General features: G+C 42.3%; 1 protein-coding gene across 4 annotated transcripts in view; it reads left to right on the plus strand.

The window, feature by feature from the left end:
• KDM7A (lysine demethylase 7A) overlaps window positions 1-26,706 on the plus strand; it is an 81,508-nt gene that overhangs the window by 24,736 nt on the left and 30,066 nt on the right. For all 4 annotated transcript variants that reach the window (XM_039362127.1, XM_039362137.1, XM_039362147.1 and 1 more), the window contains exons 2-5: window positions 7,420-7,505; window positions 24,138-24,255; window positions 24,661-24,821; window positions 25,200-25,341. In XM_039362127.1, coding sequence (XP_039218061.1) covers window positions 7,420-7,505; window positions 24,138-24,255; window positions 24,661-24,821; window positions 25,200-25,341 — 507 coding nt within the window. The remainder of the gene's footprint in view (window positions 1-7,419; window positions 7,506-24,137; window positions 24,256-24,660; window positions 24,822-25,199; window positions 25,342-26,706) is intronic.

Raw genomic sequence — 26,706 nt, forward strand, 5'->3', positions numbered from 1 at the left:
TTTAGTCATTGGACATCAGTGCCCTCAAGATGATGTAATTCTTGCAGGGATCTAGGAAACCTTCTGAGGGGGCATTCTGTCACAATATAATGTAAAATTCGTACGATGTTCCTACAGTCACAGTTAGTCAAACCAGCCCCCATTTGTATTTCCAGTATTGGCACCTGCCATGGTTAGTTGTAATTTGTTTTGAGTGCTATCTAGTTTTTCCTTGGAGGATCAAAGCTAGAGGGGCATTTACTGTATCAGACACTAAATTAAACAGATCTGGGTTAGAAGTTGCCCATTCCTGGTACCATACTATCTCAATATCAAAGCCTTCTCTGATTAATTGCTGTCCAGGTTTCCACTGTGGGTTCCAAGATTTGGAATATTTGGAGTCTGAGTATTTAATTGTGACAGTCCTTGTGTCTAGGTAATAATTAGTTTGTCTTGCATTTCTGCCATTCCCCTTTTAAGGCTGATTTTCTTCTGAGGTGTGGGGTTGGTGTATTAGATAGTAATGGTAGCCATTCAGAAGGCCTCAGTTTAATACAGTGTTTCTCAACCTCAACAATTTTACGATTTGTGGACTTCAAGTCCCAGAATTCCTTAGCCAGCATGCTGGCTGGAGAATTCTGGGAGTTGAAGTCCGCACATCTTAAAATTGCTGAGGTTGAGAAACACTGGTTTAATAGATCCTGATATTTCCCTCATAGTATGATTAAGCTGGATGTCCACTGCTTTTGTGTGAACACTATTTAACCATACAGGGCTGCAATATTCAACCACCAAATATACCAAAGCAAGAGCTGATATCCTGAAAGCTGTTACACTTGCTGGTGCCAGAAAATTTATGTAGGGTATTCCTGGTTTTTATTTTATCCATCTTTTTTCTTAAGTGTTATCTATAGGTTAAGAACCAATCAAGGGTCACTCCTACATACTTTGGATTACGATTAAACTTCAGCACCTGGTTCCTAAATTTCACTTTTGGTGTATAATTAGCTTATCTGTTGTTCAAGTGAAAACAGGCGACTTTGGTTTTGTTAATGTTGGGTTTCAGCCTCCAGATTTCAAAAAACTTATCCATTTCTTTTAAATAATTTTTGAGGGCTTTCTCCAGCAGGATGGCTATAGAGTCCAATGGATGGGTTCTATGACAGCCTTCCTGCCTGGCAGACTGGGTAAAAACTTTGGCCACACCCCTTCCTTTGGGCGTGACCCCAGTTTTGACTCAGTCTCGAAGCCTGGTAGAAGTCTTCTTATTGTTTTATCAGCATGATGTCATCAACATATATAGACTTTCTTGCAGCAATACCTAGTAGATTGATGTGTATATATTAAAAATTAAAAATAGTGGAGCCAACATAGAAAATTGTGGCAAGCCATCATTTAACCTATATTTTTGACTAATTTGATCATCTAGATGTGCTTCAATGTATCTGTTTGAAAGCATACTGTTGAGTAGAAGAGCTGTTTTCTTACAAGGCACAATGTGTAAGAATTTTAGAATCAGCCTTCCTCTCCACACTGTATGGTAGGCCAATGATAGGTTGATAAACAGGGTGACAGATACAGTGAAGGAAAAATTATTTGGTCCCCAGCTGATTTTGTACGTTTGCCCATGGACAAAGAAAGATCAGTCTATAATTGTAATGGTAGGTTTATTTTAACAGTGAGAGACAGAATAACAACAAAAAAGTCCAGAAAAATGCATTTCAAAAAAGTTATAAAATTGATTTGCATTTTAATGAGTGAAGTAAATATTTGATCCCCTATCAATCAGCAAGATTTCTGGTTGCCAGGTGTCTTTTATACTGGTAACAAGCTGAGATTAAGAAAATAGAGAATAGGAGCACTCCCTTAAAGGGTGTATAAAAGACATCTGTCCATAGAAGCAATCAATCAGATTCCAAACTCTCCACCATGGCCAAGACCAACGAGCTGTCCAAGGATGTCAGGGACAAGATTGTAGACCTACACAAGGCTGGAATGGGCTAAGGCCGAGGTGGCGCAGCAGTTAGAGTGCAGTACTGCAGGCCACTTTAGCTGACTGTGTTCAGCAGGTCAGCGGTTCAAATCTCACCGGCTCAAGGTTGACTCAGCCTTCCATCCTTCCGGGGTAGGTAAAATGAGGACCCAGATTGTTGGGGGCAATGTAAATATATATATACATTGCTTACTGGTGTACACCGCTTAGAGAGTGCTTGCACTTAAAGCGGTATATAAGTCTCATAAATAAAATAAATAAATAAATAAAAGACTATCGCCAAGCAGCTCGGTGAGACGGTGACAACAGTTGGTGTGATTATTCGCAAATGGAAGAAGCACAAAATAACTATCAATCTCCCTCAGTCTGGGGCTCCATGTAAGATCTCACCTCGTGGAGTTTTAGTGATCATGAGAATAGTGAGGAATCAGCCCAGAACTACACAGGAGGATCTTGTCAATGATCTCAAGGCAGCTGGGACCATAGTCACCAAGAAAAAAATTGGTAACATACTATGCTGTGAAGGACTGAAATCCTGCAGCTCCCACAAGGTTCCTTTACTCAAGAAAGCACATGTACAGGCTCATCTGAAGCTTGCCAGTGAACATCTGAATGATTCAGAGAAGAACTGGGTGAAAGTGTTGTGGTCAGATGAGACCAAAATTGAGCTCTTTGGCATGCACTCAACTTGCTGTATTTGGAGGAGGAGGAATGCTGCATGTGACCCCAAGAACACCATGGGGTTGGAAACATTATGCTGTGGTGGTGTTTTCTGCTAAGGGAACAGGACAACTTCACTGCATCAAAGGGACGATGGATGGGGCCATATACCATCAAATGTTGGGTGAGAACCTCCTTCCCTCAGCCAGGACATTGAAAATGGATCATGGATGGGTATTCCAGCATGACAATGACCCAAAACAGTGACTCAAGGCAACGATGGGAATGGCTCAAGAAGAAGCACATTAAGGTCCTGGAGTGGCCTAGCCAGTCTCCAGATTTTAATCCCATAGAAAATTTGTGGAGGGAGCTGAAAGTTCGAGCTGCCAAACATCAGACTTGAAACCTTAATGACTTGGAGAGGATCTGCAAAGAGGAGTGGGACAAAATCCCTCCTGAGATATGTGCAAACCTGGTGGCCAACTACAAGAAATGTCTGACCTCTGTGACTGCCAACAAGGGTTTTGTCACCAAGCACTAAGTCATATTTTGCGATTTCATTTTATTTCACATTAAAATGCAAATCAATTTATAATTTTTTTGAAATGGATTTTTGTTGTTGTTATTCTGCCTCTCACTGTTAAACTAAACCTACCATTACAATTATAGACTGATCATTTCTTTGTCAGTGGGCAAACATATAAAATCAGCAGGGGATCAAATAATTTTTTCCCCTCACTGCATTTTTTCTTTGCTGAAATCTATTTTCTATATGAGAGGTTAGTAATAATATCTGATTGCAGCAGTTTCTTTTTGATCCAGCCTGTTTTATAAGTATACGTTCCTCGGCCAGAGGGTTTAATGCTGTTTAAGATGAGTCTCTCCAGTAATTTGTAAGAAATGCTTAAGAGCGCTATAGGTCTAAAATCTTCCCCAGATTTCCCCTCTTTACCAAGTTTCATGATGGCTACAAGTTTTGTTCTTTACTACTGGATGGGGTTATGGTGCTCCAAACAAATCTGGCACCCAACTTGGGGGGCCTCCTAGAGCAGGGGTCGGCAAGCTGAAACACTGAAAGAGCCACTTGGACCCGTTTCCCTCACAAAAGAAAAAACTGGGAGCTGCATAATGCGTGTGCACGTGCGCATGCGCACTGAAGAGGAGGCTTGATTTAAAGAGTGGAGCCGAAGGCGAGACTTGCACCGGCTCTGCCCCCTGTCCAGCTCCGTCCTGGCTTCTCCTCCCCTTGGAAAAGACTGCTCTTCCCCCACCCCATGCTCTCCCTCTCTGGGATTTTCTTCTTTCTGCCTTTTGGCACAAAGGTTCCCAGGGAGCAGAGGAGGAGGCCGACGGGGAGAAGGAGCTGCCGGCTCACCTATCTCAGCCTGCTGCGGGACGCTGGAGTTGAGGCTTCTGGCTCGCTCTGGGAGCAGTGCTCGGAAAAGAGAGGATGAGAAGCGGAAAGTGGGAGAAAGGACGTCTTCCACCTCTCTGGGGTTCTTTCACTGGGAGGGCGAGGAAGCAGCAGTTCTGATCCACAGGAGGTGGGAGCAGGTGGCCTCTTCAAGCTCATTTCCAGCGGCGGCGGCGGAGCCATCTGGTGCTGTTTACATGGCCGTTTGTCTGCATGACTGAGATAGGCAGCGGCCCCAACTCTGGTCTGGGGAAACGAGAGCAGGCCGGGACTGCTGCCCAGGGGGCAGCAGGAGGAAGAAGGGGAGGAGGGCGAGGAAGCCGCCGCCCCAGCCAGGACTCCGCGCTGCCCAGGCTCACCCTCCACCCATGCAATGTAGCCACTGCCAGCCCCTCCGCCGGCCCGGCTGCTCCCCCCCATGCACCCCTCTTGCCCTGGCACCTGTCCGAGCCACCCATTGGCAGCAGGAGGAAGAAGAGGAGGAGGGCGAGGAGGCCACCACCCCAGCCGGGACTCTGCACTGCCCAGCCTTGCTCTGTCCATCTGATGTAGCTGTGGTGGGGGCTGGTGCCGTGCAGGCCACGGGGCTGGTGCCTCTGGCCCTGGCTGCAATGCTGCAGCTGCTTTGCCTGACCGGCCCCTGCCAGCCCCTCCACTGCTCCAGCTGCTCCCCCCCGGGCACCCCTCTTGCCCTGGCACCCACCCTCCCTGCCCATTGGCAGCAGGAGGAAGAAGGGGAGGAGGAGGATGAGGAAGCCGCTGCTGCCACTCCAGCTGCATCCTCAGCTGAACAGGCGGGGAGGGGGAGCAGGATGGGAGGCAGCGGCTCTGGCGGCGGCCACTGCAACATCGTTGGGGGTCCTCACTGGCCTGGTCCCCGCCCCGCCATGTCCTCAGCCACTTTGCCGCCACAAGAGGAGGGCGCCAAGGCTGGGTGCAATGGGGAATGCTGCCACGGGGATGAGGGGGGTCCTGAGCCACCGCCGGCCCCACTGCCCTCGCAGCCCAAGGTCTCCTGCAGCACCGAGGGCGGTGGTGGCAGGACGGCATAGGGGTGCGGCTGCCCGCTTGCCACCTCTTCGGCCTCACTCAGCACGACCAGCAGCAGCGGGAGGATGGCCAAGAGGGCCACCAGCAGTGGGTAAAGGGCCAGGCAGGTGCCGTGTCATAGAGTCACAACTTCTGCTGATTGAGCAGGTGGCAGTCATGGCTAAAAGGGCCTTTGCACAGCTTTGTCTTATGTACCAATTGCACCAGTTTTAGATGGGCCGGCCCTACTCATGGTTATTCATGCCCTAATCACCTCAAGATTGGACTATTGCAGTGTTTCTCAACCTTGACCATTTTAAGGCATGTGGACTTCAACTCCCAGAATTCCACAGCCAGCATTGCTGGAATTCTGTGGAATTCTGGGAGTTGAAGTCCACATGCCTTAAAATGGTCAAGGTTGAGAAACACTGGACTATTGTAATGTGTTGTACATGGGTTGCACTTGAAGAATTCAGCATTGTGGGCAGCTATAATGGTGGGACAGTTGCATGCAAACATGCACTCCTACAACAGTGCATGTTACACCTCTGTTCTGTGATCTGCATTGGTTGCCAATTTGGTTCTGAGTCCAATTCAAGATGGTGTTTTTGATCTTTAAAGCTTTTCATGGCAGGGGACTGGACTATCTAAGAGATAGCCTCTCCCCAGTTACATCAGCCTGTCCCAATAGATCTACCAGAAATTGTTAAATAAATTGTTAAATTTATTTATTGAATTTATTTGTCACTTATCTCAACCACTGGACTCTGGGTGGATACTCTATTGACCTATGTTTGGTGGGTCCCAGGAGATGTGCCTTCTCTGTTATGGGACAGCCTTATGGAACATTCTTCCCACTGAAATTAAACATAGTTATCTTATGCAAGGGAGGGAAGGAGGGATCTTTCACATTCATCTTACCACCTAAGGGAAAATCTTCTGGGTTTGAAGACTAGAAATATAAATTTCTATCTTTTAAATTTAAAGAATATTTATTTATCAAAATGGTATTGAATTTTATTAATAAGTTAGTGCTGTGATTGGTGGATAGTTTTGATACATGTTTAGATTATGTATTTATCCATTTTTCAAAACTTGCTCTAGCCTTTGCTTTTTTCTGCCCTCTGGGGAATTACTGGAAGACTCCTTGATGCTCTCTGAGTTTGGTTCTTTGCAGACATTTCGTTATTCAACTAGATAACATCAGTGCTAGTAAGTGTGGGTTTGCTTCCTGCTTACATACAGTAGTTTGTCCTGACAGTAGTTTTCTCCTTGGTAGTTCCTTGATTAGGATATTGTTTGATGTTGATGTCTGCTGTTAATCCCTGCTTATTTGGGTGTAGGCTGTTGCAGATAATGTATTCTGGTCTTTTTGTTTCCTTCTTTGTTTTTTTTTAATTGCTCATTTGTAGCAGGTAAACATGGTTTATCTCTATGTATCTATTGACGGCTGGTTTGTCTGAATGTCAAACTTCCAGGAAATCCTTAGTGTTTTTGGATTTAGCTTGGTCTAAGATGCTCACTATTTCCCAATTGAAACAGTGGATGAGGATAAAGAATTTTCATCATGTCTTCTGACTGTTAGTTGGTGTTCATGGATGTGTTCTGCTAATGCTCTGCCTCTCTGCCCTACATAGTCCTTACACTATATGTTCTTTTGACATATGACTCTGTAATACTCATGTTTTTTATTCTTGGACTACTGGTTCTTTTGGTTTTGTAAGATATTTAGTTAAGTAAAACTAAGTAAAGTTTCAAGTTAAGAAAAAAACAAAAGGACAAAACCACACCTGCTCTAACACTGACGGGGCAAGCTACTGTATTTAAACAGGGAACAAACCTCACATATTAAATAATTTGATTACTATAGGAGTTTTGGCAGTGTTCCTGCATTACTTCCACATGTTTGATCAGATTTTTTTAAAAAAATTCAACCTCCTCAAAATCCATTGTAAAAATCCCACTCTACAAGGCCAGACTGTGAGATAGTGATTTTCATCAAATGATCATTTGAGCTAATTAGTGGAATTATATTTGAATCTAAGTCATTCTGGTTTATTTTAGGGAATTAGCTCTAGCTTAAGATAATTGTGCTTAAATTAGTTAAAATCATTTGAACTAATTTCAATGGTACAAAAGCACAGCTATTTTGCAATACTTTCAATCCAGTAGAATATGACTAAATCATATTTTATTTTCTAGATGGTCTTAGTTGCCTAGAAAATATGTTTCTCTCTCTGTCATCCTGGATATGGTAAAACTAAATAAGAAATTACTGGTATAACTTATGTAAGGCTGATACTGAAATAAAGTTCCTGAATTTTGTTTCTTCTCTTTTTTTTAGTTGTGTCAGAGTAGAGGAACACCATGCTGTTGATATTGACCTTTACCACTGTCCCAATTGTGCAATTCTTCATGGACCCTCCTTAAGTAAGTGATGAATTTTAAAGCATTTTGCACAATTTAGGATATTGTGGCCTCAATACTGAATATAAATTATTTTTATAGCTGATGATATCATGGCTATACCTGATAATTATGCAATGTCGTTTTGAAATTATATCTCATTGTGGTTTATATTCTGATTTTACCTTTAACTGTTTACATCATTAATTGGAACAAAGAAATATACATTTGTTCCCTTTGGAATCTACTGTTTCTCCAGCAGGATGACTGTAGAGTCCAAATGGATGAATGAATGAATGAATGGATGGGTTCTATGACGGCCTTCCTGCCTGGCAGACTGGGTAAAAACTTCGGCCACACCCCTTCCTTTGGGCGTGACCCCAGTTTTGACTCAGTCTCGAAGCCTGGTACAAGTGCGAGAGGCAGCTCTCAGAAACAAACGAATTTAAACTCAAAAAAAAAAAAAAAAAAGGAATCCCCTCTTCTTCCCTTGACAAGAGAAACTTCCCGGCAGCGATTAGAACAGGATCGGCGGACTCGTGAGTGGGGCTAGCCGGGGAGGCTCGGAACGGGCCGGATCGCTCGCTTTCTTCCGGCCCGCCGAGCAGCTGTTCGGCGCGGGGGGGGGTTTTTCACCGGGTTGCGCGTAGCCCTCCGGGCCCTCCCAACAGCTGAGCAGCCTGGCCGAGGGAGCTGAGCGCCACGGCGCGAAACAGCTGAGCCGCGCGGGAAGCGGCAAACCAGGTCGCCGCTCGGCTGCGATCAGCTGAGCGGCGCGATAAACAGCGCGGCAAGAGCAAAGCCGGCGCTGAATTCCCCTATACCCAGAGGAAAGGCGCAGCCCCTCATGACTAGAGGAGTCTTCCTGATTGCAAAAATCAGGATCCGCCATTACTCTTGAACCTCGTGGATTCCCGGGCTTCCATTGGGAGGCGTGGCTTCTTCCCCATTCACCATTTTGGAACTTGATCTTCCCGCCGTTTCCCCTTGGGGGCGGGGCCTTCACCCGGACTCCATTTTCCGGCAAACAAAGGGCTTTTTCCCTTGCAAGGATCTGAGGTTACCCAAGGAAACTGAGACAGAGGAAGGAAGAGGGAAAGTAAAATAACCGTTTCCTATCGTGGTCTGTTGCCACAGCCACAGACTGGGGGAGAGAGAGAGACATATGAACTGCACCTTGTCTGGACTAGGTGAGGAGGTGAGGAGGAACATTCTTCCCTAACTGTTCCCATAGTGGCCTTTAGTCACTGCCTTGCAGGATCTTCGGTCCAAAGAATCCTGTCTGTCCGGCCATTGTTTGTATAGGCAGAGGAGGGCACAGTCCCAAGCATCTGCCTCTGATCTGCGTACCTCATTCCCCCATCCCAGGCATTTCCTACTCGGGGTGTCTGGCGCAATGGCAGACAATGTCTCGTATTCAGTCACACAGGTCCCTCAATTGTCCCCCCCACAACAGCAGCGAAAACGCAGATCCTCTGAATCAGAGGTGGGGGGGAAGAAGAAAGCTAAAACAAAGCACCTTACTCAGAAGGGACAGTCTAAAACGGCTGAGCGAGAGGCTCTGAGGAGACATTTGGCTTTAGAAAGACAAATTAGCAGGGCACAGAGATCCAATGCCAATGGGACAAATTTGGTTTCCCCTGTCCCAGTGGCGACCAGCACAGAACCTACTGCCGAGGAAGTGCTCAAGACTTGGTCTCCTCCTGGGGAAACTGAACAGTTAGATTCCTCCAATCCCTCCTCACCAGCTTCTTCTCCCTCACCCGACCACACTCCAGCGCCTCACCCCAGCGACAAAGCGCAGGAGAACATATGGTCGGCACGATTTCAGGCATTCATGCAGGATGCATTCTCCCAATTCATGGCCTCCAAAGGGCAAGTGGCCTTTCACACACCCCGTAAGGGACGAGCTAGGCCACCCCCTACCAACATCTCTGAATCTTCCTCTCAACTAGGAGAGGGTGACTCAGTAGATCTTGACATGTCAGACATGCCCCTATCGGAGGACGAGGAAACCGCACCTGAGCAGGAGACGAGCTCTGGCCTCTTTAACCCAGCGCTCCTAAAATCACTCCTGATTAAGGCAGTTTCCACAGTCAGCCTAACATCAGTACAGGATGAGAGGCCATCGACTAGCAAGGAGGCCAACCCTCTGTTTGCCAAAAAGGTCCCACAGGACAAGTACATTCCATGTGCGGAGGTCTTCATGACCACGCTGGAGGAACAATGGTCCTCACTTGCAAGCCCACCGGCACCTAACAGCGCGGAAAGAAAGCTTTTCAACCTATCTCCCTCCTTCTCTAACATGTTAGAGGTTCCCACTGTAGATAACCCTTTGATCTCATTATTCTCTACCTCCGCGATTCCAGGAGACATGGCGGAGGTCTTGAAACCTGAGGAGAAGAAATTTGAACACTCCTTCCGGCGTTCCCACATGGCTGCAGCCTGGGCGGCCAGAGCAGCCACCTCCTCATCATTCTTCGCGAGGGCCTGCATCATGTGGCTGAGGGAACTGCAGGGCACGGTGCCTCCAGACCAGGTCAGAGTACACCAGACATTGGCCAAACTCCTCGCGGCCTCTCAGTTCATGTCTGACGCTTCACTGTACGCAACAAAGTATGCGGCAAGATCCATTGCGGCCACAGTGGCCTCGCGTAGGCTACTGTGGCTCAAAAACTGGAAGACAGACCTGAGGTCCAAATGGCGTCTCTCGACGTCCAAATACAGTGGAGAGGCCCTATTTGGTTCCATTCTGGATCCACATGTCAGCGAAGGCAGAGACAAGAAAAAAATCCTAGTACATCCATCAAAGAAGTTAGACAGGAGAGGCAGTCAGGACTTCCGGAGGCAGGGCTCCCGCCCAGGAAGCCCCTGGGAATGGAGGCAGCCCTTTCGATCAGGGCAATCCTGGGACTGGCCCAGAGGCTCACGATCCTTCTACCCGAGACAGGATCGAACCCAGGATCGCCAAAGCCCGGGAGCCAGGGGCCAGTTCCAGTCCAGACGCCCATATAGAGGAGCGGGAGGCAGATCCTTTAAGCGTACCAAGTGACGCCAAACAGGATACACCCATCGGGGGTCGGTTAGGAAATTTCACCGAGGTCTGGGAACAGACCACTACCGACGCCTGGGTCCTGGAAACGATCAGGCATGGCCTGACCTTAGACTTCTGTTCTCCCCCTCCAAACCGGTTCATCAGATGTCCCATCTCCAGAAGAGCACACAAGACAAGGCTGATAACTTCGGCCATAGATCACCTCCTGTCAATTCAAGCAATAGAGAAGGTACCAAAGGAAGAGGAAGGAAGAGGATTTTATTCTATCCTCTTCGTTATCCCAAAGACATCAGGAGGGTGGAGAGCAATCTTGGACCTGAAGGGCCTGAACTATTTCATAAAGTACAGGAGGTTCAAGATGCACTCCTTAAAGTCCATACTAGCCAGCGTCAGGGAAGACGATCTACTATCCTCAATAGATCTCACAGAGGCGTACCTACACATCCCCATCCACTCCAGCTACCGGAAATTCCTCAGATTTACCTACGCGGGGCGACATTACCAATACAGGGCATTACCCTTCGGACTGTCGTCAGCACCAAGGGTATTCACAAAGATCTTAGCTGTACTAGCGGCCCATCTCAGGTTGATTCCGGTTCGCGTCCAGTTTTATCTGGACGACATCTTGATTCAGTCCAGATCTCGGGAACAAGCAAGGACAGACCTCAAGACCACAATCCGAACCCTACAGGGGCACGGATTCTCGGTCAATCTAAGCAAGAGCCACCTCATCCCCTCAAGGAGACTGCAACACCTGGGCGCGGTGATAGACACGTCACAGTGCAGGGTATTCCTTTCCCAGGAGCGACTGATCAACATATCCAAGCTAATCCACCAAATTCAAGAGATCAGGAGAGTGCCCTTGCTACAACTCTCGAAGCTCCTGGGAAAGATGATATCTTGCATGGGCATCATCCCATGGGCAAGGCTCCACTCGAGGGAGTTGCAGTGGTTCCTCCTACCCTACCAGAGGAGGAACCTCAGCACCTCCAACAGGAGTGTGCTGGTACCAGCACAGGTGATGAAATCACTAAAATGGTGGCTATCCCCCATGACACTCAAGGGGAGCATATTCAGGGAACCGAACAGGGTCACGCTCACGACAGATGCGAGCCTGTTCGGATGGGGAGCCCATCTAGGGACCCAGATAGCACAGGGCCAGTGGGGTCAGAAGGACCTGTCACACAGCATCAACTGGCTAGAGCTCCGGGCCATACACCTGGCCCTCCGTCATTTCTCACACCTAGTAACGAGGAGGCACGTCCTCGTGCTTACAGACAATGTAGCAGCCAAGGCACATGTAAACAAGGAGGGAGGAACGAGATCAGTGGAACTAATGAAAGAAGCATTGGCTCTGGCTCGGTGGGCAGAAGCCAATGTGAGTTCCATCAGAGCGGAACACATCTCAGGGGAAACAAACACCCAGGCAGACTCCCTGAGCAGAGCCAAGGTGGACCAGTCGGAATGGCGTCTGGACCCGGCTCTCTTCGAGGAGATCTCCCGGAGGTTCGGACAACCGCACCTAGATCTATTTGCCAACCACAAGAATACACAACTCCCCAGGTTCTTCTCCAGATTCCCGTCCCCGGGATCGGAGGGAACGGATGCTCTCAGGTGCCGGTGGCCGGCGCAACTCCTGTACGCCTTCCCACCGCTGCCACTAATACCGGCAACCATACGCAAGATGATCCTGGAGGGCGCAGAAATGGTCTGCATTGCCCCTCACTGGCCACGGCGCCCGTGGTTTGCCGACCTCGTGGACCTTTCGATATCACCTCCGTGGAGGATTCCCCCGGACAGGGTAAAACTCAGTCAGGGCAAGCTTGTACACCCAGATCCCCAGTGGCTACAACTAGCCGCTTGGCATTTGAGCGGCAAAGCTTAACTAAACAATCTTATTCTGCAGGGGTGATATCGATCATACAGGCATCACGAAGGGCGTCCACCAATAGGATTTACGACGCTACATGGAAGGGATTCTGTAGGTGGTGCGCTTCGCTTCACCTAGACCCGACCGCAGTATCTATCCCCAATATCCTAGACTACCTATTGGAGGGTCTTAATAGGGGCCTATCAGTCAATACCATCCGCAGACAGATATCGGCCCTCTCAACCGTACTCTCCTGCGACAACTTAACTTCCCTAGCACAACATCCAGCGATTAATGCCTTTTTAAAAGGGGCGTCTAACACAAAGCCCCCAGTCATACACAGGTACCCGTCCTGGAACCTGCCTAGGGTCCTTCTAGCCTTGACATCTGCACCCTTCGAACCTCTTGAAACATGCTCACTCCATCACCTATCACTGAAGGTAGCTTTCCTTGTGGCAATTACTTCGGCAAGGAGAATTTCAGAACTAGCAGCTCTGTCAGTAAGGAAGGATCTGTGTACCTTTTTCAAAGACAGGGTCGTTCTTAGACCAGACCCGACCTTCATCCCGAAGGTAAATAGCACCTTTCACAGATCTCAGGAACTTACGCTTCCTGATTTCTGTCCAAGACCCAAACATAAGCTAGAACACAGATGGCACAAGCTAGACGTACGGAGAGCACTGTGTTTCTACGTGAAACGCACCTCGGCTTTCCGAAAGACTGAAGCATTATTTGTGTCCTTTCAACCATCAACTATGGGAAAGAAGGTATCTTCTTCCACCATAGGCAGGTGGATCAGAGCCTGCATAGCGCAGGCCTACGTCTCACAGGATTTGCCAGCACCCACTCAGGTGACTGCCCACTCAACTCGGAGCGCAGCCACATCTGCGGCGTGGCTAACGCAAGCTCCGGTGGAGGAGATTTGCAGGGCCGCAACCTGGTCCTCACCTTCGGTTTTCATTCGACATTACCGTTTAGACTCCCTAGCAGCAGCAGACGCGGCTTTTGGCAGAAGAGTTCTTCAACAGGTCGTATCTGCTCAGAGTTCGGTAGCCTAGACATTCCCTCCCAGGGGGACATGAGGGCTTTGGTATGTCCCATCCATTTGGACTCTACAGTCATCCTGCTGGAGAAGGGGCGTTGTCTTACCTGAACGCCTTTTCTCAGCAGGATGATGTAGAGTCCAAGCCCACCCAGAGGATAGGTCTAGGCAGGGATATAATAAAGATATAATAAAGAGCTGCAAGGTTAATTCCAACAAAGTTTCTCGCCTAAGTCAAAACTGGGGTCACGCCCAAAGGAAGGGGTGTGGCCGAAGTTTTTACCCAGTCTGCCAGGCAGGAAGGCCGTCATAGAACCCATCCATTCATTCATTCATTCATCCATTTGGACTCTACATCATCCTGCTGAGAAAAGGCGTTCAGGTAAGACAACGCCCCATCTATTGATTACTGCAAGAGATTAAGCTGTATAATGTATAATAGCAATAGCACTTAGACTTATATACCACTTCATAGTGCTTTACAGCCCTCTCTAAGTGGTTTACAGAATCAGCATATTGCCCCAAAACACTCTGGGTCCTCATTTTACCAACCTCAGAAGGATGAAGGGCTGAGTCAACCTTGAGATGGTCAGGATTGAACTGCTGGCAGTTAGCAGAATTAGCCTGCAATGCTTCATTCTAACCCAGCGGTTCTCAACCTGTGGGTCGCGCCCCCATTTGGGGTCGAACGACCATTTCACGGGGGGTCGCCAAACAACGCAATCCGCCATTTTTTTCTGTGGCGGTGCATGGTGGCGGTGCTGCGCCTGCGCGCTGTGCAGGGGCGGCGCATGGGGGTGGCACCGTGCAGGGTGTCGCCGCGCATGCGCGCCGTGCAGGGGGCGGTGCCGCGCATGCGTGCCGCACAGGGGTGGCGTGTGGGGTGGCGCAGGGGGCGGCACCATGCATGCGTGCCACGCAGGGGCGCCGCCACGCATGCGCGCCACGCAGGGGGCGCCGCTGCGCATGCGTGCTGCCTGCTTAATACCGGGGTCACCGTATAAAAAGGTTGAGAACCACTGTTTTAACCACTGTGCCACCACGGCAATAATATGCTTGGTTTATATCTTTCTTGAAACATACAATATCTTGGTCAGATATGTCTAAATGTATAGATGCAGCTTCAGTAGATAAAACCTAGTGTTAACCCCAATCTCTGAAAATACTATGGAAGATATTTTACCAGAATGCTTAAGCTAAACAGGAGATCAGTACTTCAGATCACTTGATTTCTAATGGTTTTTTTTAAAGACTTGAGAGATTATGTGGAATATGACTTATCTACAGCAGAAGTCCCCAACCTTTTGAGCACCAGGGACCGGTTCCATGGAGAGAGTTTTTTTCATGGACTGAAGGGTGCATGGTTTTGTGTGCTGCCTGCATCCCACAGATGGGGCTTTGCTTGTTTGTGCTGACTGGTTGCTGCCTGGTACCAGTCCACAGACTAAGGGTTGGGGACCCCTGATCTACAACATTTGCTTGGCAGAGTACATAATTAAAGCATGTAACTAAAAATATGGCCATTGCTGCAATACCATGATCATGAGATTTGCATGCATGGCAGCCAGCTTGCGCTTATGATGGTTTGTGAGTTGCCCTGCTGGCTTCCCACAGGCAGTTAATAGGGAAGCTGGCAGGTAAGGTCATAAGTTGCTTCTGCTCTTGTTGAAACCCACTTATAATGTTCAAAACAGTCAGAAATGCATCACATCAGATAAATAAAAAAAGTTTCTTTTTTAAAAAAACACATGATCTTCCAAATAGTTATAAGCTTGTCTCAGATAAGCTTACAACTATTTTGCTGTCCTTCTTTGTTGTATTCCTGTAATCCAACAGCTGTTCGTTATTGTTTATATTTCAGGATAATAATGATAGCCAAGGGGTTATTTTGCAGACTTAATAGTAAATATCTATCTATTTAAGTAATGAAACTTAAGAGTTTTTCTTCTTATTTCTTAAGTGACTTATCTGGTCAGATAGCTGGTTATCTTCTGGGATTCAAGCCAAGTTAACTGTCTTTTGTTTCTTTTTTTTTTTTTTTGTTCATCTTTCTCTTAAATGCAAAGAGCCTGGAAGGATAAAATCAAAGATAATTACATTTTTTTCTTTTACCACTCCTACTTCAAATGCAAAACTAAAATTCAGAAGATTTTTTTTAAAAAAAGCACTGTTTGAGTTTTGTTAAGTATAACAAACAATACATTTTATAATCTCTCCAACCTTCCCCCAAAATGCCCTAGTTTTCATGATTGTCCATCTGAACAGCCATGTATCCTGCCACCTGACAAGGTTATTTTTAAAAATAATTATAATAGCAATCCTCCTCCTCCTCCCTTTCAACCTACTAATTGCTCTGGCCATAAAAATATTACAGCTTACCTATTGCTTTATCTTTTTTTTTTATTGAAAATTTTTAAATTTTTACAAAAACAAATCCCCTTCCCATACCCCCCCCAACCCTACCTCACCCCCCTCCTCCCCAACCTCCCAAGCCCTCCCCTGAACTTCCCAGAGCTAAGTACAGGCTTAATTAAGAAAAAAACTTAAAACACTTTTAAAACCTAAACAAATTTAAATACAATCATCATTCTATATAAACTCCCTCCAAAAACGCAAATTTAAACATTACTTTCTTTGAATATCTATGCCTATAATATAAAATCTAATTTCTCCCTCTTTCTTTATCCTAATACAAAAAAATAAACATATAAACCTTTGTTATACCATTAAAACTAAATACTCTTAGAAAACTTAAAATAAATACATATTTCCTTCAATCTTCATAATCTTCTCACCTATCCAAAAAAAAACTTAAAAATCCTAAACAAATCTAAGCAAATTATTTTCTCTTAAAAATATTAATAATAATATTTAAAAACTTGAAACACTTTTAAATCCTAAACAAGTCTAAATACAATCATCATTCTATATAGACTTCCTCCAAAAACACAGATTTAAACATTACTTTCTTTCCTAAACAAATCTAGACATTTAATTAAACAAATTATTTTCTCTTAGAAATATTAATAATAATATTTAAAAACCAAATTTAAGCATTACTTGAAACTTAAACAAATTATACTCCCTTCGAAACACAAATTTATTAGAATCCCCTCACTGAAATAAACAAATTATAATCCCTTCAAAACACAAGTTTAAACAATATTATCATTAAAGGTTTAAAACTTAAAGCTGAAATATATTATTATCCCAAAACACATGTTTAGACATTACATAAGACATTTTCCAAAAACGATATAAGTTTTACTTCTCCGACAATCTCAATAGTAAACTTCTTGTCTAAAGTTCTCATTCAATGTCCATAATTTTCTGTCCAATAACCAGTTACATCCACTATAAACACAAACTTCTTATCTAAAATTTTCATTCAATATCCATAATCTTCTGTCTGATAGCCAGTTGCATCTACTATAAGCACAATCCATATCAGTCTCTCTTGCCCGCAAGCATCGAAAAGAATGTGTGGAATTCTGCCCTTGAAGATCGCTCCAAAGAGTTTGTAAGTCCTGGTTGACCCCCAAGCTCAGGAATCAGTACCTGTGAAACTTCCTCAACCTCCTTCTTCTGTTGGTCTTTCTCTTTACATTTATATGTTACTTTTTCTTTACATTTATATGTTGCACCAGTCTCAAGGACCGATACCTGTAAAACTTCCTCAGTGAATTCCTCCTTGTGTTGATCTTCACAATTATAAGTTGTACAAGTTATCCTCTGCCCGTTCCTCTCTTGTCGGTGCCCCTCAAGCTGAAATTTCCCAATTTCCATTTCTGAAGATTGCTCCAAAGACTTTGTAGGTCTAACTTCCGAAGCCAATACAGGTAAGGATTCCTTAAATTCCTCCTTGTGTTGATCTTTACAATTGTAAGTTATACAAGTTATCCTCTGCCCGTTCCTCTCTTGTTGATACCCCTCAAACTGAGATTTCCCAATTTCCATTTCAGGCAGCAATTCCACCCTTGAAGATTGCTCCAAAGACTTTGTAGGTCCAACATCTCCCAGAGATTCAGAGACCACTGAATATGAAACTTCCTTAACCTTCTTCTGTTGCTGCTTTTCTTTGGAATTATGTGCTACACAAGTTGTCTTCTGCTCCTCAATCTAGACTTGTTGAGACCTAATAGATGGCGATGCACATACCCCCAGGACCGAAGTATAAAAATCTTTTGCTTGAGAAACAGTATTAAGTCTATAACATGTCCCCAGGTAGTTCACCACCATTCCAGTCGGAACATCCCATCTGAATAGAATTTTTCTCTTTTTAAGTTCATTTGCTAGAAAAGCAAACTCCTTTCTTCTTCTTAAAATTTTAGATGGGATCTCCTTAAAAATTATGACATCTTGTGAAGCAATTTGAAATCTCTTCTTATAATAGGCTTGCACAATTTCATTGCGTAAAGATCTTTTACCAAAGTAAATTACCACATCTCTTGGCAGATTCTTCTGTGCTGCCACCACAGAGTTAACCCTAAATAATTTTTCAATTTCACTAAGTATTCCCTCTTTTTCTTTATTCAAAATCAATGCAAAGTCCTTTGCAACCATCTCTTTCAAATCTCCTTGCAAAGACTCTTCCAGGCCTCTGATTCTTAAGGCATATTCCATTTGTCCATATTGAAGCATAAGAATCTCATTTTCCATTTCTTTTTCCATACTTTCAATTTTCCCCTCCATTATGTCCACTTTTTCAGCTACCTCTTCCACATGGGAGTTCACCTTTTCAAGAACAGAAGCAGTTAAGCTTTATTAAGCTTTATCTTAATAATACCTTGGTATGGAATATGAAGGAATACATATAAGACTGATTTACAGCAAAATCAAACTCTTTTTTCTGCAAACCTTCATAGAAATTATCTTCGTATGTTGTATAAAGTAAATTTGCCATTATACTCTCCACAAAGGTAGCTTTAATTTGGGAATCACTCATCCAATTTTTGAATTTACTTTTGGGAAAAGCTTGACATGATACCACTGAATCTTTAATATAGTCCTTGGCGTGGAAATGGCTTGTGTCCCCATAAATAATATTTACTCTAAGTGCACCTCTAAACTATGCACCTTTTCTTTTACAACTTTATCTAGAATAGGCACTCTTCCAAATTCAAGGAAGCTGTCTATTCAGTGTAACATAACTTCTCAAAATCCAGTTTCATTTTATTGGTTTCCATCTAGCCCATGCTACACAGTTTCTGCTTGGGAGATTCAGGGAAATACAGCTAGCAAACTAATAACATAAACATTTCTAGCACTTTCATATATCTGCTAAACAATGCTTGGGACAGAATGGATTTTTATAACTTTGTTATGATAAGATTGAGGTAAAATGACCCTACTCCCTAAAAAATGTTTTATATTTGGCCTTGAAGTTAGATGTTCCCCACTTCTAATACATTGAGCTGATTCACAGGGTTAACATGATCAGTTATATCAAAATTGTACCAGTCCTGAATCCAAATGAGCTTTTTTTGATGAGTATCTGAAATTGCACAGTTATTTTCTCAGATGATTTTCATAAGAAGGAGACATTGTAACTAACCAGCAGTTATTCAGTAACTGTTAAGAATTGTAACTCCCAGAGTGAGTTTCTCAAGAAGTAGACATTTTGTCATTTCTAGATACTCTGACACTTATCTTTTTGACCCATTCATTCCATCTCATTGATCAGACTGAGTCAACTGTAAAAAGATGGATTGAGAGGCATGTCAGATTCTACTTACCAAGTAAAATGGGATGAGTGTGGAATGTTGCAAATACACCAGGGAATTGAAGAATAAAAAAGGGCATTGGAAGAATATCTGAAGGACAGTGAAGAAGATTTAATGAAACTAATACACCATGAAGGCTTATTGAGTACTGGAAAGACCAAGCTGGCCTACAAGAAAGACCAGAATAACAAAATAACAGAATTGAACGAGATCTTGGAGGTCTTCTAGTCTAACCTCCTGCTCAAGTAGAAAATTCTATACCATTTCTGACAGATAGTTGTCCAATCTCTTCTTAAAAACTTCCAGTGTTGGAGCAACCACATCTTTTGGAGACATGTAGTGAATTGCACAGCTCCAAGTATCTTATCCATTTCTTTGGTCCTCAAAAACTCAAACTTGATCCCCCAAAATTGAATCAGATGAAGTATAAAGTACTTTGTTTGAGAATGCATCAAGTTAAGATGTCTTGTAAATATTTTCTAGCAAATATCTTTGAGCTCCAACATCTTATTTGCTAGGATGGATATTTCAAGTCCCTGAACCACATAAAACAGCTACTCTGGACAGCTATATGAAAGTGCAGTGATGAAAATGAAGAACATTTTTTACCACTTTTTACTGTCGTATGAAAAGCACAATAATGTACTTTGGTCCTTAGTTGATCATCTTCACATGTAAAAAACAAGAAAAAAGTGAAGGAAATGATTGGTCCATTAGTGGGTGGAAATGGCAAGAAGGTGACAAGCAACAGGAGAAAGCAGAATTATTTAACTCATTTTTTGCATCTGTCTTTACACAAAGGGAAAAAACAGATCAACCTATCAAAAATAGTGCCATAAAAAACAAAATAGAAACACAAGTTAAGATAGGCAAGAAAATGGTTAGTGAGCACCTGTCCAGCCTAGATGAGTTCAAATCGCCAGGACCAGATGGATTACACCCCAGAGTTCTCAAGGAACTGGCAGATGTGATATCGGAGCCACTGAACTATATTTTTCAAAGATCCTGGAACACAGGGGAACTACCAGAGGACTGGAAAAGAGCTGATGTAGTTCCCATCCTCAAAAAAGGAAAAAAAATGGATCCAGGAAATTACAGACCTATCAGCCTGACCTCAATACCTGGGAAGATCCTGGAAAAGATAATCAAACAACAAATCAATGAACACCTAGAGGCAAACAAAGTCATTACTAAAAGCCAACATGGGTTTGTCAAAAATAGATCATGCCAGACAAATCTTATTGCATTCTTTGACCAAGTGACAAAATTAGTGGATCAGAGGAATGCTGTGGACATAATTTACTTGGACTTCAGTAAGGCATTTGATAAAGTAGATCACAACCTACTACTTGACAAGATAGAAAAATGTGGGGTAGACAGAACCACCACCAGATGGATCCGTAGCTGGCTGACCGGCCGTACTCAGCGAGTGGTCCTCAATGGAACTGCATCTATATGGAGGGAAGTGTGTAGTGGGGTGCCCCAGGGCTCTGTTCTGGGCCCAGTACTCTTCAACATCTTCATCAACGATTTGGATGAAGGGATAGATGGGGAACTCATCAAATTTGCAGATGACACCAAGCTGGCAGGAATAGCCAACACTCCAGAAGACAGGCTTCAGATACAGAAGGATCTGGACAGACTTGAACACTGGGCACTAACTAACAAAATGAAATTCAATGGTGAAAAAAGCAAGGTTCTACATTTAGGCAAGAAAAACCAAATGCACAAGTACAGCATAGGTGGCACCATGCTCAATAGTAGTAACTGTGAGAGGGACCTCGGAGTCCTAGTAGACAATCACCTAAATATGAGCCAGCAGTGTGCTGCAGCTGCCAAAAAGGTCAACACAGTGCTAGGCTGCATTAACAGAGGGATAGAATCAAGATCACGTGAAGTATTAATACCACTCTTCAATGCCTTGGTAAGGCCACACTTGGAATACTGCATCCAGTTTTGGTCACCACGATGTAAAAAAAGATGTTGAGACTCTAGAAAGAGTACAGAGAAGAGCAACAAAGATGATTAGGGGACTGGAGGCTAAAACATATAAGGAATGGTTGCTAGAATTGGGTATGTCTAGTTTAACGAAGAGAAGGACAAGGGGGGACATGATAGCAGTATTCCAATATCTCAGGGGCTGCCATAAAGAAGAGGGAATTAAGCTATTTTCCAAAGCACCTGAAGGCAGGACAAGAAGCAACGGGTGGAAACTAATCAAGGAGAGAAGCAACCTAGAACTAAGGAGAAACTTCCTGACAGTGAGAACAATTAATCAGTGGAACAGCCTGCCTCCAGAAGCAGTAAATGCTCCAACACTGGAAGTTTTTAAGAAGAGACTGGACAGCCATTTGTCCGAAATGGTGTAGGGTTTCCTGCCTGAGCAGGGGGTTGGACTAGATGACCTCCAAGGTCCCTTCCAACTTTACTACTATTACTATTACAAGATATCTGCCGCTTACACCTAATTTATTTCATTTCTTGTAAATCCTCAGGAGACTGTCTAGGGTTCACAGCAGTAGTGACAGTGACTCATCTCAGTTTATCATTCCATATTTCAATGGTTCTATGATGTCCCAGAGCTTTTCATAAATCTTTAGGGTAGACCATCTTAGTGAGTCTCCTATATCTGCAAGTAGATAAAATGGCCATCAGTCCAAAACTTATTAAAAATGGTTTGACAGTGACAAATGAAGAAATGACTATTTCCTTCTATTTTTAAATTACCATTTCCATATTCTTGTGCAAAATTGAAATTGAGCTCTGTTTCATGTGCTGAGAAAGGGACTTATTGAGATAATCCAACAATTCTGATTATCAGATAGTAAGTATTGATGAAAATACCTTTGAGAAAGAATCTATGAATCCCTGAACAAGTCTTTTTGTTGTTGTTCAGTTGCTAAGTCATTTCCAACTCTTTGCAACCCCATGGACCATAATACGCCAAGCTCCCCTGTTCTCCACTTTCTCCCAGAGTTTGCCCAAATTCATGTTCATTGTGTTAAAGATACTATCTGATCATCTCATCCTCTACTGTCCCCTTCTCCTTTTGCCTTCAATCTTTCCTGACATTAGGCATTTTCCAATTAATCATCTCTTCTCATTAGGTGACCAAAGTGTTTGAGCTTCAGCTTCAGTATTTTTCCTTCCAAAAAACAGTCAGGTTTAATTTATTTGAGAATTGACTGATTTGATCTAAATGCAGTCCAAGGAATTCTCAAGAGTCTTTAGGGCACCACAATTTGAAAACATCAGTTATTTGGTGCTCAGCCTTCCTAATGGTCCAACTCTCACAGCCCTACATTAGTATTGGGGAAAAAATATAGCTTTGACTATATGGACCTTTGTCAGCAAGGTGATGTTTTTAGTATGCTATCTATGTTTGCCTGAACAAGTCTACTCTGGAGATAAAGTCAATATAATTTTATGTGCATAATTTATCCATCCTAATATCACCATCTAAATCTCAAATTGAGTCACTTTCAAATACCAAAACGATATAATGCTGATTAATGTATGTTATGTTCATCTGTGCAACAGATTTATTCAAACCTACTAGGCTCTGCAGCAATAGTTATTTAGTTTATTAGTGTTTGTCTTACATTTTCTGTAGTTCAGCTGCCTGTCTAAAAAACTGCCAGTGCCATTGGCTATTTTCTAAAGTGTTGGTTGAGTTTAAAGAAACAGTTGTACACATTTGGATAAAATGATATGTACAGTTTACATACAAACATGCACACCAAAGTTTGGTAAATACAACATGGATACCAGGGCTATGGCTAAATATTTCTTTTGCAGCTGCTATTGAATATAAACTGTTTGAGTTCTTGAAGGTGTGGCATTCATCCTCATCTACTGTGATATGCAGAAAATACTGCAGTTCCCATGACTAGCTGTTAAATAAATAGGTTTATACTACGAGGACAACTTTAATTTGAAAACACTGAAAACAGTTTTCAGCTAAGACTATCTTGTAATATTAGTCTTTTATAGACTTATCCAAGCAAATGTAAATCTTTACTGCTAGGTTCCAATTACTCTGAAGTTGTGTTCACAACAGAATTTGCTCAGTATGGATTTTAAAATTAAGATTTCAAAGTTACTTTGTATAGCAAAATTTAACCAGTACATTTGAAAGGCAAGTTTAAACTTTATAATACAATTCTGTTCATTGACATAATTGTAGCGATAGAATTTATCAGTTCTGAAATAATGGATGCTTTAGTGAGCAAGAAACATCTAGGTGGGATAGTCGAAGCCTACACTGAATGGTTTGCATGAATATTGCAGACTGCAAATGATTAAAAGTGTATCTCTGGAATATATTCTGGTTGGCAAGATACTGAATTTTGTCATTAAACTTTTTTAACCTGTATTATAAAGTTTCTGTTTAGGATGTTGATATAACTACAGTCATTTGAATGAAGCCATACTCAGTTTTTCTTATATCTTTAAAAATATTTCCTTTAATTTGGAATGAAGGAAAAGAAAGATTTTAATAATAATTTACTGGTGGCAGGACCTGATCTGAAATTTATTTACATTTACTGGGAGAAAACAGGGAACCTTAATTCAAATCCCTATTCAACAAGAAATATTCTCTCAGTGATCTTGAGGCAATTATATGTGCTAAAATGAACATCTTGGGGATGGTTAGAAAAAAACCACTGATCTGACTACAGCAGGGGTAGGCAACCTTGGCTCTTTTATGACTCGTGGACTTCAACTCTCAGAATTCCTGAGCCAGCATGCCTACCCCTGGACTACAATATATTGAATAAAGGGTAGAATGCACATTTGTATTATGTGTCATGGTATTGCGCTTATTCTCCAAAACGTTCAGTGTGGTGTACTATACATTTTTTTCTTTCCTCATTCTTTTCCCCTTCCTATGAGATCCTAGCAAAAACCCTGAGTAATTCATTACTAATATCATAAATTGGCACTTACATTTTTCACTATGTAGTGAAGAAGAGGAGGAACTGGCACAGACATGACTATACAGAACATGATGATGGTTCAAAGCCAGTTCAAGCTGGAACCCGAACATTTGTTAAACAGCTACGTGCGTGTTCATTCCCAAGGTAAGAACAGTTGCATTAGAAATTATGTAAGGTAGGAAAATTCAAAATTATGTGTAGTTGCTTCAAATAGTGATTCTGATCCTTTAACTATATTACTCTAGTCTAGAGGATATGAATCTCATCAGGATTTCAATGTTTATTTGAGGAAGTTAAAACTAGATATCTAATAATATTAAAGACATTCTGGAAGAATCGTTTCAGTGACATGATCAATTAAAGCAAGCTGCTGAAAACGATCAGAGAGAATAAATGTTGGGAAGGACAGAAACTTTATATTTCATTTTCAAAAAAAATTCTACTGCTGGAACATTCACTCAGTTTGTTTGAAAGAGGAATGATACAGCAGTTTTTTTATTCTGTTTCTATTTTTAAAATAATATACATTTATATGTACTTCCTTTCTAGTGCTGATGAAATAATTTTGAAAATGCATGGAAGCCAATTGACACAAAGATACCTGGAAAAGCATGGTTTTGATGTTCCCATTATGGTACCTAAATTAGATGGCTTAGGTCTCAGACTCCCACCTTCTACGTTTTCTGTTCTAGATGTGGAACATTATGTAGGTATGCACTGTTGGTTTGAACACGAAAGGGCGAGGAAAAGTAAATGGGTTTAATTAATATTTTTTTCCTGAAATATTTTATGGTTGTGACACTTTCTGAGAACACTTGAAGATGAATTCTCCAAAGAGTATAGCTTTAGTTTCAGTTGTAAGCTTTAAATATCATGTCTTGAGATTAATCTAATTGGAATGAATGGAATACTTAAAACATTAATGGTTCACTTATCTATATTTTCTCTTTAACAGTTTCAGGATTTTTTAAAAAAATTAATATAGTTACTTAAGCATAAATTACTATATTCCCATAATCCTGAGATGTAATTTCTACAGATCTTTAATGACTGATTTATGCAGTGATTGAAATGTTTCATTTTTACAGGTGGTGATAAAGTGATAGATGTTATTGATGTGGCAAGACAAGCAGATAGCAAAATGAAGCTCCATAATTACATTAAATATTTTACAAACCCTGAGAGACCAAAAGTATTAAATGTGATAAGCCTTGAATTTTCAGATACAAAGTGAGTATACAGTTTTCATATATATGTCTGGAATGAAAAAGGCTTATATTTTAAACTGTAGCATATAGCAATAATTGCAGATTTTCTGGATAGTTGCAATAATGAAATATGAAGTTGAAAGGTGGAATATGACAGTTTGGAGATAAACGCAAATAACTGATTATGATGTATATTTAAAGCTTAAGGTTACCCTAAATAGTAGTAAAGTTGGAAGGGACCTTGGAGGTCATCTAGTCCAACCCCCTGCTCGGGCAGGAAACCCTACACCATTTCGGACAAATGGCTGTCCAGTCTCTTCTTAAAAACTTCCAGTGTTGGAGCATTTACTGCTTCTGAAAGGATGAATGAATGCAATTGCTTTTTCTTTGGAAAAGGGTTATCTATATTTTTCTTATATGTTTAATGGACTGTGGGAATGACCTTTGGGAAAGTAGAGAAGAGATACAACCTAGGAAATAATTAGACAAGAGAGGCAAGATCTCCCAGTAACTTAAAGGTCAGAGAAAGAAACTTAGAAAGAATATTTCCTAATGGATGAAACAGTTAAAAGAGGTGGCGGGAAGTTTTGTACTTTCAAACTTGCAAAATTCTGTTAATGTAGCCTTAGAACAGTGTTTCTCAACCTTGACAATTTTAAGGCATGTGGACTTCAACTCCCAGAATTCCAATGCTGGCTGTGGAATTCTGGGAGTTGAAGTCCACATGCCTTAAAATTGTCAAGGTTGAGAAACACTGCCTTAGAATAAAGTAGATTCAATTCATCTAGTAGTGTTTCCTATCTGGTTTATCTGAGAGGGCCTGACAAATATATGCAAAACAAATGAAAATATTTTTAAAATGTTTGTTAAAGGTTATGTTACTTTAAAAAATACCCTTTATTTTTTAATTAAAAAATGAAAATGATATCTGGGTTTATGTCTCTAAATCAAATCTATTCGCAGATGCTAAGAGCTAAACATTGTATTTAACATTGTAGATCAATTTTTGTGGGATATTCTCTATTTTAGAAATTTCGTACTATTGCATGACTATTAATTATTTAATTTATTTAATTACTTTATTTAATTTATTTATTTAATACTATTGCATGACTTCTAATTATTTAATTTATTAATTAAGGCTTCTGATATAATTTTTTTTACCATCCAAGCAGCACGAAAAAATATTTCTTGTCATGCAATAAGGTACTGATCTTCCCAATTTGAAACTACATATAGAAACACATAATAACCACATTCCTATGAACCAATAATTTAAAATATACAAAAATAGTTGATTGAATTAATCAATGATCTCTTCTTGAACATTTTAACCACTTAGAAAAACAATTCTAATTTGAAATAAAGTACCATTAACTTTGCTATA

This window comes from Crotalus tigris, unplaced genomic scaffold, assembly GCF_016545835.1.
Source record: "Crotalus tigris isolate CLP2741 ecotype Arizona unplaced genomic scaffold, ASM1654583v1 scf7180000017588.1960692, whole genome shotgun sequence".
Taxonomy (NCBI): domain Eukaryota; kingdom Metazoa; phylum Chordata; class Lepidosauria; order Squamata; family Viperidae; genus Crotalus; species Crotalus tigris.